Source organism: Ctenocephalides felis, unplaced genomic scaffold (genome assembly GCF_003426905.1).
Source record: "Ctenocephalides felis isolate EL2017-DRISC unplaced genomic scaffold, ASM342690v1 CF-g0.4_SCAFFOLD_03346, whole genome shotgun sequence".
NCBI lineage: Eukaryota > Metazoa > Arthropoda > Insecta > Siphonaptera > Pulicidae > Ctenocephalides > Ctenocephalides felis.
The window spans coordinates 1-20,483 of NW_020539500.1; the positions used below are offsets into that span (position 1 = coordinate 1).

General features: G+C 29.2%; 1 protein-coding gene across 1 annotated transcript; it reads right to left on the reverse strand.

The window, feature by feature from the left end:
* Positions 1-3,525: 3,525 nt before the first annotated feature.
* LOC113382180 lies at positions 3,526-19,795 on the reverse strand (the record flags this gene model as incomplete). The annotated part of the gene is made up of 3 exons (XM_026620721.1): positions 3,526-3,670; positions 18,525-18,527; positions 19,618-19,795. Coding segments are annotated over 3 exons (326 nt in total), but the record flags the coding sequence as incomplete, so codon positions are not given.
* Between the last annotated feature and the right edge of the window lie 688 nt (positions 19,796-20,483).

Consider the following 20,483-nt stretch of genomic DNA (forward strand, 5'->3'; position numbering starts at 1 on the left):
TGATATATAATCTACAACTGCAGAAACTTATTTATATATTCACAATATCAAATTCAGATGACAAAACAAGATAATTTAACAACAAATTCTGACTATAATCAAATTTCCATTTACGCATTTATATAGAGTTAATGTCATATGTCGTTTGCATGTAAAGTACCATCGACCATACACGTATCTTCAATGAAATCAACATGTTATTTTAGACGTTTTCTGCTTGAACATGAATTATGAATGTGAAATACTCTATCAAAAACAAATGGATCAATTATATTATAATCAGAGTACCTATACTACACTAATATTTATGTAGATATCAAACAAATAATTGTACTGAAGGGAAGCAATTACTAATGAAGTATCAAGCAAATGTAATTGTAATTCTCATATATTGATTACTTGAGCTGCAATTAACATATTTTGAATCAAATATTAAATTATTAAAATTAAATATTATAAACTGATATTTGAATTTTTGCATCCGAATAGTTATCTTTTCAATAAATAAAATAGTTGGTATTGGGGCAAGTTACATGAAATTCCTGATATAAGTAAATAATCGACTTATTATTTATTATTATTAATAAAAAATAAATTAATTTATGAGTGATTAAAAGCATTCCGAGTGGATTTATTACACATAATTGAAAACGAACGAATACGTTTAGGAGTATTTTCTAAAAGCAAATTTTCAAAAATCAATATTTTTTATAACTGAACCAGTTTCCGCAGGGCTTTAATGGTTTAGTATGTTCATTAAGACTAAGTACTCTATCGTTATACGAATTAAATCGTCTAATTTTAATTTTAACAAACGTCAATAAAACTACTTATATTCTCAAATTTTGAAGAATTTTAAAAATTAAACTATTTGCCGTAAGGCCGTAATATTTTAGTAAGTTCTATAAGACCATGATATATAAAATAAAAAGTTCCATAAAAATCGGCCTAAATTTTTTTTAACAGTTAACTACAAGAAAACGGCTCGGTAGATATTCACCAAAAACAAATCAGTATCATTCCCAACTAATATCTTTCGAAAAGTTTGATTTTTTTAAATCGATTCGGTAGCATGAGCTTAAATGTGGACGGAACATTTAACATTCTTTTCCAAATTATGAAGAAACGGCTCGGCCGATCGTCGCACAAAAATGACAAACGATAATCGTCATTGAGATACATCAAATAGCTTTTAAATTCTTGAAATCGGTCCAGCCGTTTTTGAGAAAACATCAATTTACGACAAAAAATCTGTTAACGCACACGCACACACACTTTTCTCATTCAATTCAGAATGGCTTGAAACGTCGAGAAAATATAAAAACTGAATAAATGATGAAAAGAAACTTCTCCTTCGGGAAGTTAATTAATACAAATTGAAAATAATTATGAATATTTTGCAATCAAAAATAATCATTAGACATATGTATATCAAATTATCTATCTACATTTCTATGTTGATCAGTTAGTATACTGCGACGCAGCGCTTATGCGCTTTATATATCTGATCTCGATTGCTTGGAAAAAAAATTCAAATGTTCAAAATAAAAAAAAATTCAAATGTTTCAAGAAAGTTCTTTTTTTCAAAAATCTGATATTTTTAAATCGCCTAATTTTTTTTTTCAAAATTGTGATTTTTGATATGAAAAGTTTCAGCAATTTGTTTCAAGACACGTTGCCATAGACTAGTGGTGTTCTCAATTAATTTGACATGTTTTAACAAGTACAAAAATTAAATCATTTTGTTTTGAATACATATTTCTCTAAAATATTTCTATGTATTCAATTTTACATATTTATATAATACATTATACATATCAATTTTAATATTCCTATCCATCACAACTGGTAGTTTCAGTATCTTACAACTTTCATATATATTATAGCTTGACGTGCACTATCGAGCGTTCGCCGTCCTAACCGAATTGATTCAGGAATAACGACCATAATGGGTTATTATTAATTCAGTACCGGAATAAGTTCAATAAACTGAAAGGGATATAAAATCCAGAACGAAGACGTCATTCTGATGACTTAAATTGATGAAGAAGTTGACGGACAAGGCCCTTACGTATACTGATAAGCCAAGTTTAAAAGGTATACATAAAATATATACATAAATATATTAGACTATACTAAAGTGTATTATGTTACTTTACTATGTTTGTGTAAAATGTATGATCGCAAATTTATTTAGGGTAGAGCGTGGCCTAAAGGCCCTCGGGTAAAAAACTCCACCACCTCCTCAAAAACTAGTGAAATAAAAAAAATTTAATTACTCTATTTTAAAGTAGATGGCAAAAGATGAGTAGTATGCCAACACTTTAATTTTTACAACGTCACTGCCAGGAAATAAACGGCCATGTATCAATATTCGTAATAAAAGTATTTTTTCGTATTTTTTCTGGTTGTGAGTTCTAATTTAGTTTATGATACCTGAATAAAATTTTTATGTACATGTTATTTATTTGTTTTTTAAGATGTACTCGTATTGTTATTTTTAAGCTAACTTCAATAGTTTTTTTTACATATGCTCTATAAAAGCTCATACGTGGAGTAAAAAGAACCAACTAATCCATTACAATAGCAAGTGTGTAAGAAAATATTGCAAACAATAAGAAAATAGTACATAAGAAGAATACTATGTTAAAAAAGCTATTTTACAAGAGATAAATAATATTTATAGTTATTTCAACATTGCAGATGAAAAATTAAGATGGACTACCAGATCAAGGTTATATACTTGGTAATTTTTGTAAAAAATGGCTCATAAAATTTTTATTTTGCGTTAATTGTATAAAGAAGCTATCATTTTTTAATTTTACAATTTTATTTAATTAAAAAAAACAATGGATTAGTTTACTACCTGAGCTTCCCTTTTTACCCTGCATGACAAATCTTAGAACAGTAAAAAAATTCTATAAAAACGAATTAATTGAAAATTTAGCTCAACATAGTTTTTTTTTTGACAGACAAAAAAATTTATCTCGATATATTGTTTACATTTAATGAATATACTATGATTTATAATGTGCTCAACATAGTTTAAAAATTGTTTGTGTTGATATACGTAATGCACTGCAATGCAGTTTATTTTGTTAACAAACAAATCGGAGCTTTGTGCCCTGCCCTAGCCTACATATACAAAACTTTGTTCTTCTTAATTGCTAAAATGTGTCATCTTTTTGATGGCAAAAGGTAAAACATAAGTAGTTAAGAATTGTAAAAACATTTAGTAGTTTTTCATTACATTTTTTGTTCGGAACTCAATAGCAATATGTACCGGCAGCCTCATACCGGGATGCCAAGACAAAAAGCTCAATAATCTTCATTGTGTTTTTCGAGATTAAGATCAATCAATTGTCACTCCATATCTTTGTACCAATTGCGTTGGTGCAATATATTTGATGCATTGTGCTTACATCAAAATATATTATTATAAGTTTTGTATAATATTAGCTCATCATTATCAGAATGAAAACCGAGATGAAGTCTTATTTATAATTAGGTTAAATTATAACTAACCTGTCTTCCATACGGCATCTATTGTCTCGAACTTTGCAGCTGCCTTTAAAATCTTCGAAAAGTCGTATGCACTTTTTCTCGAGTTGGCAGACGGACAAAGCGTGGTTGCATGTTGGAAGAGCGTCCACTGGATATGGATCTTTCTCTGGAATACACAAGAACAAAATGATGAATGATTCTTTTGAATATTTCAATCATTCAGATTTGTAACGTAAACGAAAATTGTTTTGTTTCCCGTTACACAAAAAGCTCATGGTGTACCCTTATATAGTGAGGTTGCCAACGTCGCACTACTTACGTCGTACCCTGGCTTTAATTTGTTCTATTTCTAAAATTTCAACATATGTTACCGCTAAATAAATAGTTTTACTTTGTTAGATGAAAGGGCTCGCCCAAAATAAGTGGTTAAAAGCGATTGAACTTGATTCAGAGGTCCCGGGTTCCAGACCCGCTTCGAGCTGCCTGTTTTCAAGCAGCAGAAAGATTTTAACTTGGAAATATAGACAACAATATGTTTCCAAGTGAAAATAGTCCTTAATACGGCCTTGCTGCACCAATAAAAGTCAGCCCTTAGATAAATTCTAATAATAAATCACCAAACATGGGTTAACATCTATAAATACGAAGTAAGAAGAAGTTTCAGCCTAACAGCTCATGGGACGTAAGGTTGTGATTGCTAATATATGAAAATGAAAAAAAACTTAGATAAAAAAGCAAACAATTACAATTAAAAAGTTGAGCATTGTAAAACAGAGACATTTTGAAATTAAGCTTTATGTAGAGTTTCTACTAATATTTTTGGCTAAATAGCAAGATTGCCTATGCCAATAGTATAATTCTCACATTACTAAATCCTTACTAATGTTCATTCATATTACTTGTTTAATAATCGCCTAGATATATTTAAATGGTAGAATGTTTTGGTTATGTCATAAGATTTAATTTCAAACTTCGAAGACCTTGTAACTTAGGTGTAACCTGTCAAATTCCTTATTTGTATATAGTGCGTTTTATGGATTTTTCTCTAGAATATAAAAAAATAATATATAAACAGTTTTTTTTATCTAATTGGGAAACACCAAGTGGATGTAACCAATAAAGGCTGTAACTTATGAACAGTTAAATTTCCATTTTTAGCACCAAGAGACATAATAGTCGTTTTGATTTTTATTGAAGGCGAGATCAAGGCGACTTTGCGATTTAATTGTACAGACAGCATATTTAAAAAACGTTTTAATTTAATGGAAAATTAATAATTTCAGTAATTGTTAATCATAAGCTGTTATGACCCGATTCGTTCATAACGTGAATTATAGAAAGAGTTCGTGATCCAACGAAATGCTGCCAAACGAGGATAATGCGCCGATAGGACCAGATATAAGTAGTTATTGACTTATCGTAGATATTGACGTTATCAAACCATTAAAAGATGATAAATAGTTTAAATTGTTATATATTTAGATAAAATAATGCAATGTTTAAAATTGATAAATTGATGTGTTATTTGATTTTGATTATAAAGATGTAACTTATTTTATTGCTGAATTAATACTTGTTATTTGGATAAAGTTTTAAATAATATTAATCTTACTTAGTTACACTGATTTTCTATGATTTTAAATTCAAATAAATCTTATCTAGAATTGAACCTAATAGTAAATTTACGTACTGCGGTTGGTGGCGACATCTATTGAATGCTGAAAGAATTTCAGTTGATGTAATATCAAAGCGGCCGTGTTTGCCATCCATTTATGCTTATTTATCTATGCTTAGTTACTATTTGAGTTGATAATAATTTACAAAAATTTTATAATTGTATATTATTTTTAGATTGATTCATTTTTGGACACAAGCGACTGCCCATTGTATTCTCAAGCAAACAAACGTTGGCATGTGAATTAGTTGTGTTGAATTTTCAAGAAATCCAATTTCTTAGAAAAAAGCATTGAAGATTAAAGGACTGTATATGGACATGATGCATTGTAATATAAGAGATTATTTGATACTTCGAAATTGTGCAATGAAAGGAATCAAATTCTATTATTGCTATCCTGCATATATAGTAGTCGAATAAAATTATATTTATATAATTTTATTAGACCAGGATTGTTCTTCAACTAAATGTATATTCAATAAACGCATTTTCTTTTAATTTTATTGCACTAACTATTATACAATTATTTTTTAGGAAGTACAATATTATCTTATTACACTTTGTTACCACCTTTATCAAACAAATAGGTTTTAACCGCAAAATTCTATTCATAAGAATTTCATAAGAGTTTCATAAGAATATGAAACATATTTTGACAATCTAAAAAACGTACGAAAAAATAAATAGTAATTAGAATTATTACCTTAATTTGTTACGAACGTAAAGTACAAGAGATCTTGAAGAAAACCATCATCTGACTTTATGATATTAAAGATTACGACGCAGAATTTAATGGTGCGTTTTATAATCAAAACTTATTAATGGGAGTAAGATAAATTACATAAATTTTTATTCACATTAGCATTTACGTAAAAATCCGACATTTTCAGTCTGTCTTTAAAATACCGCATATAAGGATATATGTATATAATTTCACATTGTTATTCTAAATAGTTATATTTAGAAATAAAAACTCAAATATTCGGTTAATTGATGTGTATATTCAAATGATCATTTTTAACCATGTTTTGTAAAAAAAGACATATTTGGCGTCAACCCCTACCTTTCCAAATTTTAATGACAACCCACTTCCTCTTATTTTTTTTTTATTTTTATATTTTCTTCCATATAATTATAATTTGACGATGCATTTTAATAGTTAGTATATAGTGCTTAGATGTTAAAATGCTGCAAGCAGTAGATTGGAGGTTTAGAAATTTCTGTAAGTATGGTACAAGTTTAATATCCAAAAATTTAAGCAATAGGCATTTAAGCAATGAACATAATCTTTTTAATTGTATTCATCATCAATGCATAAACAATCAACAGTGCTTCATACATATACATGAAATTCAAATCGTACTTTTTGATATTGCAATAACTTACTAAATAAAACAACACATTTTTCGGTTATACCAAGTTGGATGTCCAAGTCAGAAGAGCAAAGTGACTCGTCTCAACCGTATTCGTCACAAATTGGATACTAATATATTTTTCAGCAGAAGGAACATTTGAGTAGTTTGCATCGGAATTTCTTACTTATTTCAGATCCACTACGCAACCCGCAATCTCGAAATAAAATAGATGTTTCAGCAAGACGAAACTTCTGTTCGGGGACACTCTAATCTTACATCGCTTTATTGTATAAACTCTGACCGCAAAATAGTTTGTTTTTATAGTAAAGTATAAGTTGATACATATTTGATTTCCAGATTTGCATTCGAGTTCAGAAAATTATTTAAAATATTGGTTTATATGTATAGAATATTTAGTTTATTCGGAATGCTTAAACTTCTTATATAATTCATCATGAAACTACAGTATAAAAAGTAGAGAATTTATTAAAAATAAAAGAAGAGGAGCACATCTTATTAGGGTAGGACGGGACGTAACTGTCCAATTTGTTTTTGAGCAATTATATGACAACACGTGACAATTATATGTGAAAACCAAACCAATTATATCACAACAAGTGACACATTTCAAACAAACAACTATCTGACTATATTCAGTGAAACTTCGAGCCAATTCAACATTATAGAAATGCGTTTTTTTTGCTGTTTTTCAAAAATTATTAGTCACCTGGTCCTTTTTACTCCATAGGCGGGGTGAAATGGGACGGCCAGAGAGCAAACAGGTCTTATGACTTGTTTTTAATTTCATAGGGATTTTACAAAATATTAGCTACATTATTTAATCAATGCAAAGTATAAACTTCATTATTATATTTTTGCAGAAGTAACACTGTATGCAAACTAAATGTGGTATTTTGTCAGAAATATTTATCAGCAGAGTTGAAAGAACTATTTATTTAAGTTATCTCTCGTAAATTTACATTTTAACTTTCCGTAGGGCAAGTTATAGTAATCGCAAAAAATCGAAAATGAAAATGTTTATATATCTTTACATTTCAAAGGTTTCTGAATATTTTGGCATACTTTAGAAAAAATGGATGTATGTGCACGGATACAAATTTTCGTCGACGATTTCGGGAACACCGATCAACCGATTTGAATAATTCAAAAAACATTCGATTCGTATTGATAAGGAGACATGCTGATTAGTTTTTGGCGGAGGTAGGTCTAGCCATTCCAAAGATACGGGGCAAAAAGTGCCTAAAACGGTAACTCAGTTTTTAAGAGAACGGAGCGTCCGATTTCAATAATTCAAATACCATTTTACTTGTATTGTTGAAATGAACAACTGGTAAAATTTTTGGGAAGGTCCAGCAGTTATGGATTCTCAATGAAAATCAGTTAAAAAAAATGTCATTTGGCGGCCAAAAATGTGTAATGGACATATATGTGTATCGAATTATGAGATATTTTATAGAGATTTTAATATTGTGTACACATTTTGTGTAATTTTTTTGGGCAAGCTTTGATAGAAAGATCTTGAATCTAACTTGAAATTATTACCACACATCATGAAGCAAATAAACAACTTGTATTTGAAAATTTATTGAAGGTCTTGTAAATTAAACAACAGTGCTCATAACCCAAAAAAGTAACAAGCAAATATTATTTACGCTTTGCTGTGTTTTACCTAGAAATAAAAAATGCGGTTTTTCTAAAAAAAAAACTCAAAGGTATTTTACACTTTTGTACATCTGGTTATCAAAATAGAAAATAGTGAACGTATTTTCCGCGATTAATTGTCGAGTTGTTTTGAATGGATCATCAAGTAAAATATACTATTCAGCATCGCAATATGTAAGTTATAAGAATATCAACAGCTTTTATACAGTACAAACCAAACTACATACATCATAGCAAAGAATACATATCAAACAACCTATACATATTTGATAGTCAAAACATGTTCAAAAATTTACCCAGATATCGTCTAAATATAGAAATATGTATATTTACTATTTCACAGAGATAATTATTAAAATCTTAATTTTTCAAATTATTAAAATCTCAACATTAAAATATAAATGTGGCCACTACAGGATGACCTTCGAAAAGCTATTATAATAAAATATATCATCATAATTACTTAATATATAACATAAGACATTAAAGTTTAAATTAAAAATAACTGAAAAAACTAATTAAAATATTTTTTATAATCGTATATTATGCCGCAGGTTACGACTGTAATATTTACTATAAGTGCATAAAAAATCAGTTGACTCTCAAGATATTATTTGGTATTCTTAGGGAGTGATATGACGTAAATAAAACACACACAAACCAGTGGTCATAAAAAAGCGACGAAAGGACGAAGAAAAACATGAACGTAAAATATACGACCGTGTATGTGGCTTCCAAACGTCTATTGTGAGGAACGATGAAAGGTTTGCCAATTTAGAAAGTATAATACGACTTGTAACGTGAAAATTTAATGGAAATAATATGTTCTCAAGACTAGATAAAATAAATAAGAGTAAATGCAAATAACTAAAATAAATATTTGGGACAATGAGTAAACTGCAATTATCCAATTTATTCATATTGTATACAGTGGACAACAAGGATCATGTGTACCACATTTACTTCTTCATCATCTTTGCAATGCGTTTGTAAGGGACCGATTCTGCCGCATAACAGAAAAATGTTATGGCAAGGCCATGTTACGCTCCGACTTCTATACATTATGCTAATGAATCATACTGAATACTGTCATGTAGTTGCTGTGCGTTCAGGCGTTTTACATATAAACTCCAACGTCACTCGTATGTTATGAGCTGTATCAGAAACACACTGTTATCTAACATCGTTTTTTTGACATATATGCACCTTCTAGGTTATGTTTTTTATCAGACAACCTGAGAAATTTGCCTGACTGCACACCAACCACATGGCTTTTGTCAATATTAGTATGGAAAGTTCTTCATAACATGGCCATGCCATAACATTTTTCTGTTACGCGGCAGAATCGGTCCATAAACCAAATATTAGGTTGGCAATTGAGTGATTGCAGATTGTTGTTAAATATTAAAGACACTTTTTTCAACAAACAACTTAAATTTGTCATGTATGGTCCACTTTGATCAATGACTTTGATAAAACTTCTGGTTTTTATTATCAATAAAAAAAACTGGATCAGTTACAATTTTGCACCATCATTATTAATGAATTATTTACCATTCAAGGAGTTTTGTAAAGATCAAAAGAAAAAGTAATCAGAAGATGCAAAGACAAGACTGTATGGTGGATATGGCAAGATGTTCCAAAAAAGCTCCAATAAGTTGAGCTAAGTGGCCAAAAATATGAGATGTCAATAGTAAAATAAATCACCGTTTTAATTTGTGAATTTATGGCGTTTTCTTCGACCGTTTTCAATTTCGTTAGTTGCCTAATGTAGACATCAGAATTGATCATTCGGTTAGTTCAAAATAATTCATTTATGATTAACTTCAACTGGACGATAAGAGCGTTTTTTATCTTTGAGTGAAAAGTGACCAGAACCAAATTTGGCAAACCCAATTATGACACTGCCATTATTTTAAGACCTTGTCACTTTAAACAGCTCATAAATTTTATTGAGTTTAAGATGCTACTGTATCTTTGCAAAAATGAAAAAGCCAAATGTGACAAAATATTTCGATTTGAATTTCCAACTCAAAGGAATTTTATACTACTTAAAGGACTACAACAGCAAACCCAGAAATTCAAAAAAATGAATTGAAATCATCTAACTGCTAGTTTACTTCTTAGTTTATGGATGTATTAGAAAACCTAATACATTTAAATTTGAAACAAAAAAATAAAAAAAATAAGTTTTTCTGTGTATACATTTTTTAATAAATAGGTTTCCTAAAATTAAAAGATGTGCGAAATGATTTTACAAAAGTTCTTATAAATATATAGTCTACAATGTAGACTCTACATCATATATGCGCAAGCCAAATAAAAAATACTATTTATTGGCATATTTGGATTCACTCATTTATTTCATAAAGTGACTAACACTAACAATGAGTGTTAAAAAATAATTATTACAGACTAGTTTAAAATATTAAATAATAAGTAAAGGCAGGTACGACGTTTAAACATGTATTAAACTTTAATAAATAATTGCATCCAATAGACGTAAAACTATGTTTATTAATATTTTAGATACAACAGTTGTATAATTTAAAAACCGTGAATAATGTTATTTTGCTATAATATACGTATATTGTACGCAAAGTTTGCAAAACTCTTAAGCACTGATGTCAAAAACCATGAAACTAATAATTTCTTCGTTACTTTACAGTTGGCTGGTTGGAAAGAAAAAAACTATTTATAACTTTGCAGACGCATGAGAAATACGTTAAACAGCCATTGAAAATTTGAAAAAATATATTTACTTCTGATAGGTTGAAAAAAGTAATACCTTACATATAATTTGAAAATTTTACGAAAATTTGAAGTTACACTTTGTAAGGGATTTGTGTACGATTTATTATAACCAAGATTTCCTTTTAGATTCATTATGCCAAAACGTTTCCAAGATACGGGGCAAAAAGTGCCAAAAATGACAAAACAGTTTTTCAGATAACGGAGCGACCAATTTAAATGATTAAAAAAAGACATTTTATATGCATTGACAAAATGAAGAACTCATTAAATGTTTGGCAAGGCAGATGGAGGTCTAAACTGATTATCAGAAATATGCACATAAAATTATCAGATAATTTATAGAGATTTTAATAATAAGTGCAAAATTATTTATATTTCTACGGGTCCGCAACAGCAATTTGCCTTATGGCACCATGTCATGCACTACTAGTTCTGTTCTGTAGACGTAAGCCGAAACGTATAGATTTTATAAATTTGTTATGTTTACATGCTTATTAGTGTTACTACCCATAATCAATAAGTAAAATATCTATTCTTTTTATTAAAATTTTATTAAAGAACTGGTAAGAAAAACTCCTGATATAAGCATCCAGAGTAAACTATTAAAATCCAAGAATTATACGCTTGGTCTTAACAGCAACATTTGGCAACTTGAAGCCGGACCTTTAAAGCAGAGATCAGTCTGGTTATAAATGATCTTTGATGATGATTCTCTATAAACATCCGAGGCACATAATAACGACGGCAGGCGTGCGTGCGGTATTCCAAACATTTCCGCTGGGAAGATGACTCGCTGAAAACCGTAGGCGCTTTCGGCGCGCGGCCGAAGCCTCCTGGTGCGTTCGAGGAAGACGCCTCGCTTTTTTGTCCGTTTTCAGAAGGGGTAGAAAGCATACGAATGAATTTTGAACACTTGTATGGAAACACACAACTGGTGGAAATAGACCGAAGACGGTGGAAAATATGATAGGAATAATTTGCTAAATGAAAATATTGTTTTGAGAAGCTTTTCTTGTAAGTCGATTGTCTGATATTTTATATGTTACCTATATAATTAACTTCCCAAAAATGAAAATTATATATCTTTACGTTTCAGAGGTTCCTGAACATTTTGGCATACCTTAGAAAAAATGGATGTATGTGTGTGTGTGTGTGTGCGGATACAAATTTTCGTCGACGATTTCGGGAACACGGTTCAACCGATTTCAATTATTTAAAAAAACATTCGATTTCTGTTGATAAGGAGACTTGCGGATTAGTTTTTGGCAAAGGCAGGTCTAGCCGTTTCGAAGATGGGGCAAAAAGTGCTACAAACAAAAAAACAGTTTTTAGGAGAACGGAGCGTCCGATTTCAATAATTCAAAAAATATTTTATTTGTATTGGCAAAATAAAGAACAGATTATGTTTTCATTTTTATATTTAGTAAATTTTTTTCAAAAGTTTTAATCTTTTTATAAAAAAAAAATTGGTACGGGAAGTTCCAGCAATTTGCCTTAAGGCACGATGCCATGCACCCTACTAGTTATAATATCACTTACCATAATAGATTAGTGTATATGTGTAACGCAATATAAATGCGAATAATAACGAATAAGAATTACTGTAAATATTAAGTCGCACAAATTTTTCATATTTTATATAATTATTTGATGTATATAAGGCAGAGCGGGACACAAAAATCCAATTTGATTTTCAGTAATTATACCGTATAACAAAAGGTTCCCAACTTGTTTGTGTCGTGGACCTCTAAGTTTTTGCTAATTTCCTACATTTTTTTAAATTAGTACATAAATAATTGTTGTATAATGTTATCAGATGTATTTACTCATTTTTATTTGCACAATTTTTGTGATGACTTTTATTACCAATTTTTGGTATTAAATAAATAGAAAAATAACATCATCGCATGAACATGTAATTTTTTTTGTTTTAAACGTTATTTAACTGCAGTGTTAACTTGTTATTTGTGACAAGCATTCAAAAAAATCCGTTACCTGAACAGTTTATAAAATCTTGTGCAAAAACAGTATAAATAAAATAAAATGAGCAAATATAGTTCATATAAGAAAGCGGAACATATTTGAATATCTCAGTTGTAATGCAAACAATAGCTTCTCACAAGCTCTTCAATGAAACACCTAATATTTTTTTTTAGTCATTTTCTCATGTATAAATATTGTTTAAACAAAGTTAAAAAGGAATATTTGTGAAATCTTTATTTCTTGTGTTAAATTTTTCTTTTTTTCGTATTTTGTTTTATAATTAGTTGAGTTAGATTTTTCTTTATATGAATAATTTTTAAGGGCAAGAAATACATGTCACAACTGTACCAACAAAATTTCTCACAACCGTACACAACGCACATTTTTAAAAACAAATCACATTCAAACAAACATCCTTATGACTGAACAAAATTATCATTCATAATTACCTACTAGTTTAAAATTAACAGCAAAATAACAAACAAAATAATCTGTATGTATACAATTTACAGTTATTATTAAAAGTAATCGAACAAAAAAACTCACTTTGACTTTTTAAAAGTCTACAGATTATGTATAAACAAACAGGTATAAATAATGAAATCATGATAACGAAGGGCGCTGACCGGATCCAAAGAGGTAAATTTGTTTGAACAAACATACTTAATCATTTTCCCTTTGTACTCTATCTCAAAATCAGTATAGTTTAGCTGTTATGTCAACTGTTATTACCGTACCCTGGCACAACCGTACCCAGCCTCCCCTACTAACTTCCCATACATCTAAAAATTCTGTAAAATTTAAAACAAGGTAAAGGCACTCCTTTATATAGATTAGCTAATTCTTTATATTTATATCAGTTATATCAGTTTTATCAATTTTAATATAACCAAATAGTTACATATACGCTTAAATGTGTAATTTAAATTCATGCCAGCTCTACGTCTATGTCTACCAGATATGCACAGACACAAACGCAATATATAAGCAGAAATCATTCATTGATAGGTGTGTAATTGTTTCAGAATACTTTCACTAAAAGACGAACTCAAAGGGGCGACTTCGTCTGGGTTGATTTGTCGTTCAGTAAGTTCGAGCAAGAGTTAAGAGTCGAGCTTTTATGTAGGTTAGCAACTTGTTCTATCTATAGAATGACACAACAAATATATATATATATATATATATATATATATATATATATATATATATATTGGTTTTTCTCGCATGCTATCTAATAAAAGCTATCTTCGAGATATTAAAAAACTTTTAATGCAATTTCCAAAATACAAAATTTTCATGAACATAGCAAAAAATATGCATTATATTGATATACAATACATCGTATACATGTTATATATATATACACACACACATATATATATATATATATATATATATATATATATACTAGCTGAACCCATTCATGCTTCGCGGTGTTTTACTTTAAATTAAAAATTGGAACTAAAATGCATATTTGTTACATATAGTAACATATATATTTCTTTCAGTATATCTGTCTATCTCCTAGTTTATCTGTTATTTAATTGACCACTTCACCAATTCACCTGTCCACCAATATACCTGTCAACCTGCTTATCTACCAATTCACCTGTCCACTAATTTACCTGTTCAACAAATAATCTTTCTACCAATTTACCGGTTTATCAATTTACCTGCCTACCAATGTATCTATCGACCTGTTTATCTATCCACCATTTTACCTCTCAACCAATTTATCTCTTTACCGATGTACCTGTCAACCTGTTTATTTGTCTGCATATTTTTCTATCTATCAGTTGTCCTGTCTACTATTTTATATATCCTCGAATTTATCTGTCCACCAGTTTACCTATCTACCAATTTACTCGTTTACCTGCTCGTATCTCTACGTATGTATCAATCTACCTGTTTAACCATTTATCTGTTCACCTGTTTACCTGTCTGCCAGTTCAGCTGTCTACCAGTCTTCTAGTCTACCAATTACCAATTAATTGAAAATAATGTGGCATCAAGAAATGAAAGGAACACAAAATGTTTACTCTTTTATCACCAACCTCTATTTTTCCATTGCCATTTTAGTCATTCAATCATTTTTTATAACGCGTTCAGTCATTGAATATTTCTAACACAATTTTAGTTCACATTTTTGAGCCGAAACAAAAAGCTTAAATCCTTAAAAAACAATTTATTTTTCATTAAGAGTTGTCAATCCCTAATACTTTCTTTTAATTTTGGGCCAATTTTATTGTAATTTTTTAATGTGGAGTTAAATAATATATAGGTACAACTCTTTTTACTTTAAAATACTGTTTATTTTCATCATTTTTCAATAGTTATTTACACTTTTTTAAAGAAAGGTTTCTCAAAACACTTTAAATTTATAGTTCAACAAACAGTTTTAATTTTTGAAAAATTGAGGCTATTGTTTTAATGTTTTGATTGTGGTCCTAGAAATGTTTCGCGGTTACGCTCCCAAAGTTTAAATAAACATAGTTAATAAAAATTAACCACAATAGCAGAAAAATTGTCATAATTTCACCAAAGCTCTAGGTTGCACTTAAAAGCTCATAATTTCCAAACAACGTGAGATATTTTTTTGCAAGTTTTTCAGAGCAGTTGACGTCAGCAATATTACTTCGTATTGGCTTTATGTTAAGATCTGGGACACCCTGTATATATATATTAATATTTGAGCGTATGTGTATGTAGTTGTAGCTTTGCCTAAATTTATAGAAATAAAGTTTTGAAATATAAGCGAAATAAAGTTGATATTTATTTAATAAACAAAATTCTAGAAAATATTTACAGATAATTCTGACTATGGCCGACAAAAAAATTACAATTTGTATAAAATAAGTATAAATTATAAAGAAGACGAAGGATGCAAAAAAAATTTGATTAATTAATCGATTCACATAAATTACTTCAATGAAATTTGTATATTATTGTTTATTATTGATAAAACATATTGGAATCAGCAATCAAAATTAAGACACAAGAATCTCGAATATGCCTGTTTGAATGAATTTCATTTGAACGGTACATAATTAAATTTAAAAAAAAAACTTAAAAATTAGAATGTTCATAATTAATATAATACAAATTTAAGTCTGTAAATACTTTCTACATATTTTAAATATTTTCGCTAGTATAATATTTAATTCAAAATATTTCATTCAATATCTGTGATTTCAGTTGAATACATAAATTCCACCGTTCCACCCACATGTGGCTGCTGACCTGACTATAATTCGCTGTTGATATTCAGTAGATAACTCGTTCGTAATTAATTCGAAATGATTTCCTCTGTAAGTAAACCTATCTCAACCCTTTGCATATAGAATGCTCCCAAAGATCAGAAGTCCCTCCACAGTTGTTTAGTGAAGGTGCCAAGATAAACATATTATAGTTTCGGAATTATGTACCCAACTTATGTGATACACCTCGGATTAAAGATCTACAGTTAGATGGATGTTATTCCATGTAATTATATTTGAATTAATATTAATCAAAAATAGATTACATGATTAGTTAAAATAATTTATTGCTATACTGATAATCAAAATTTTCTTTATTTTTGATGTCTTTGGAGTTTAGCATTTAAAAAACTACCCATGGTTGTTCGAAAATTAAAAAGACGGTTCAATCGTCAATTTATTTAGTACACCAATTTTCTATAATGTTTGATAATACATTAACACGTTAATCGCCGTGTTGGTCATGTATGTTTAACGCTAAGAAATTCTACTTGGGCTAACCAGTCGGGGCACAAAAGTCCAATTTGACTTCGAGCAATTATATTGTAAAACCAAACCAATTATATCACAACTTTATTAGATAATTTAGTTATTAAAGATAACTTAGATAAAAACAAATTTAACATATCAAAGAAAAGAAGCCAACATTTTAAGAATAATACTATTTTTCATGTCACACATATATGACTTGATTTTAACAACAATATTTGAAAGTAGAAGGAAAAATGATGTATAACCAGCCATCACCACTTTGATTCTCACAATGTTCGGAGAAAAACGACGAAATTAAATGAAAATCCATATCATGAGTATTTTCTTACGTTATTCGATTTTTTGGTTTTTGGCACTGTTTTTTAGTTTAAAAGACCATAATATACTTTTTAATTATACGTTATTTAATTGTTTTATAAGATGTATTGTTACTTTTAAGTTAGATTAAACAGTTTTTTTTATATAATCTCTATAAAGGCTTAAACCTGGGTGAGGTAAAAGAGACCAACTGAACATTTATATGGGCAAAACAGTGAAGAATAAAAAATAGCAAATAAAAAAAATAAATTGAGTAAAAAAGCAATTTTACAAGAGATAAATTCAATAAATAGTCTACTGAGGAATATTTTTGACAAAATACCAGTTCCAGGTTATTGAAAGTGTTATCTCTGAATAAATGCATCAACGAAATTCATACTTTGCATTGATTAAATAACGTTATTAAGCTATTATTTGTAAAACTCTTAAAATTAAAAAAGACATTTGACCGTCCCAATCTACCCCGCCTATAAGGTAAAAAAACAAGTGAAAAATAACAAAAAAAGGCATTCTACAATGATAAATTAGCTGAGAGTTTTATTGAACATAGTCAGATAGTTGTTTGTTTGATATATGGTATTTGTTGTGATATATGTTATATGCAATTACCATGGCCCATGTGAAGAAAATTCTGATATTATCGTGGCGACCAACGTTTTCAGGGTTAATATATCACCTAAGGAGAAGTGGCAGTAGTAAGGCAGTTGCATATCTTGCCGAAATGTGAAAATAACTATCTTATTCAATATGAATTGAGATTTAGCAACAAAAAAATTTTGAAATAGTTGCAAGGGCAATTATCTAAATTTTCATGAATTATAATAGCTTGTAGGTCTATAGTATTTTAGTGTTATCGTAAAGACAAAGTATGACTAAAATCATCCACAAATTCTATAACAGTTAATTTCGAAGAAACATCCCGGCTGATCTTTATAGAATCAGCTAGATTCCCAAATTATATCTTGCGAAAGGTTTTTAAATTATCAAAAACGGGTCATAATTTCTTGTGAAAACGTATACAATTTTTTTTGCACAAAACAGATGATTCTGAAGAACAAATTCAACCTATTATAGAGTATAACTTATCAACATTATTTGTGAAATCGGTGCAGCCGTGATTTACACACGTTGACAAAAGATCACATTTTTGGTTCACACACACACATACTTATTTCAATTTTGGTGTCAAACAGTTTAGAATGATTTCAACCTCGAGAAATAGATAGTTAGCAAATCTGACAAAAATATTCTGTTTCATTGCTCTCCTTAAATTACTCTCTCCTTTCGAATAATAGCTTTTCTTTAAATTGTATTTCAGTTATACAATTACACTTTGAATAATTTATTTCATCTTAATTAATTTCGAAGTTTTTTCAGGCTAGCAAGAATTTTAATTCCATTTCGTGGGTTTGTTCAGAGTTCCTTATCAGAAGCATTAATAATAAATAAATTTTATTAAAATATAAGTCAAATCCAAATTATTGTAAAATCATTAAATCAAACCAGCTGTTGTTATAGATAGTTATATTTAAATACATATTCTGATAACAAACATATGTAAAAATGAACAAATAAAAAAATAAATTTTATAAAAAACATATGTAAATATATTGTAAATTATTTCAGCTTAATTTTCTCATACCAATATAGTTTTTTAAAATAATATGCTCTATTTTGTTAGATTTTTACCGATTTTTAGAAAAGCTGCTTGATGTCGGGTTTGGCCGTTTGGGCCGAATTGATTACGCTACCGCTGGGCCGGAGATCTCATTAGTAAAGGTAATTCAAAACCTTACTCTTGCTATTTATAAGCTATGTCAAATTTCAAAAATAATCACTTTATGTCAGAACTGAACTATACAAGGAGATCAAGATTGCCTAAACTACTCATCCAAAAAATACCAGTTTTTGAGTATTAGTAACTTCAACAAAAAAAGTAGTGAACAAGGGGCCGATTCTGCAGTAAAATAGACCAATATTATGACAAAACTATGTTATGTAGTGTTTTGTTTTATATAAAGTGGTACTAAAACTCAAAATATGTAGTTGCTGTGCAGTCAGGCGTTTTAGAAAATACTAACCTAGAAAACGCACAAATGTCAAAAAACGATGTTATCATAACTGGATCTTTGAGATATGCCTTGATTACATGTGAGTGAAGTTGCATTTTATGTGTAAAACGCCTGATCACACAACAGCAAATACATAGAATTTTGACAGTATTTAGTAGCATTTTGTATGAAAACTGGAACGTGATAGAGCCTTGCCATAACATTGGTCAATTTTGCGGCAGAATCGGACCAAAATACTCATCAATTCTCAGCTTTCATATCTACAATTCACAAAAGTATAGTCCAATGTCGAAAGTTTTTCTATAAAAATTGCAAATATCTTTTGTTTAATTATTCAAAAAGGGCTTTCTGAAATGCATCATATACCATAAAACTCTTAACAGTATTTATAACCTATCATTGACTTTCCCACTCCACCCTGTTCTTATATCTACAGACATTTATAAATCAATTGACATCGATGAACACAAAAGACAGTAAACTGTAAATCTTAGAAGTGCATTTTATAAAAAGAAAAAACATACCTTTCTTGAGTACAAACAAACACGGATGATCGAACAGAAAGTCTCGAAACTTATTACATTCCCGGTCGACGTGCGGCTCTTTGCAGAGACACGTCGGCTTGAAGAACGGGAACGCCTGCAGGGTGCGCAGTGCCGCCTGGCACTTGGTCACGGTCACCGTGGAGCAGGCCACTGGAATAAATCATATAAAACTTAATATATCTAAATCTTAATAATATCGATTAACCTTAATGTTACTTAATTACTTCAACCTTTATGTAAGAACCTTAATTTTTAAATTATAATCTTTGTATATTAATCTATCATTATACTGATTAAGTTCAACTTTCATATTATAAGGTTTTGATAGACATTAGCACTAAATTTATCAAGGCCGGTCAAATTGACCATTTCTAACTTAGCATATAACTTAGACATTTTCAAACAATAAATGCTATTATCAAGCTATATGACAATTCACTCTTTAATTTTAGTTACTTTTTCTATTTTCAAAAAATAAATTGTTACGTGGGGGATAACTACCGCGGTCGGTAATTTGACCGGTGGAAAATAATGAAATTTGGGGAGTTTCTATCAAAATGTAGGTGTAGATTCATACAAAATGTACTTGGTATTAGTAATATAGTTGGTATTAGTATTTTACCTTGAAGCAAGTTACATGAACTTCCCGATATGTGTAAGTAATCAATAAAAAATAAACTTATTTAAAGTGATTGAGAGTATTCCGAGTGGATTTATCACACATATTTGAGAACGAACGAACACAATAACTCGAAGTATTTTCTGAAAGCAATTTTTTACAAATCAATCATTTTTATAATTGAACCAGATTCCGTAGAACTTTAATGGTTTAGTATATTTCTTTA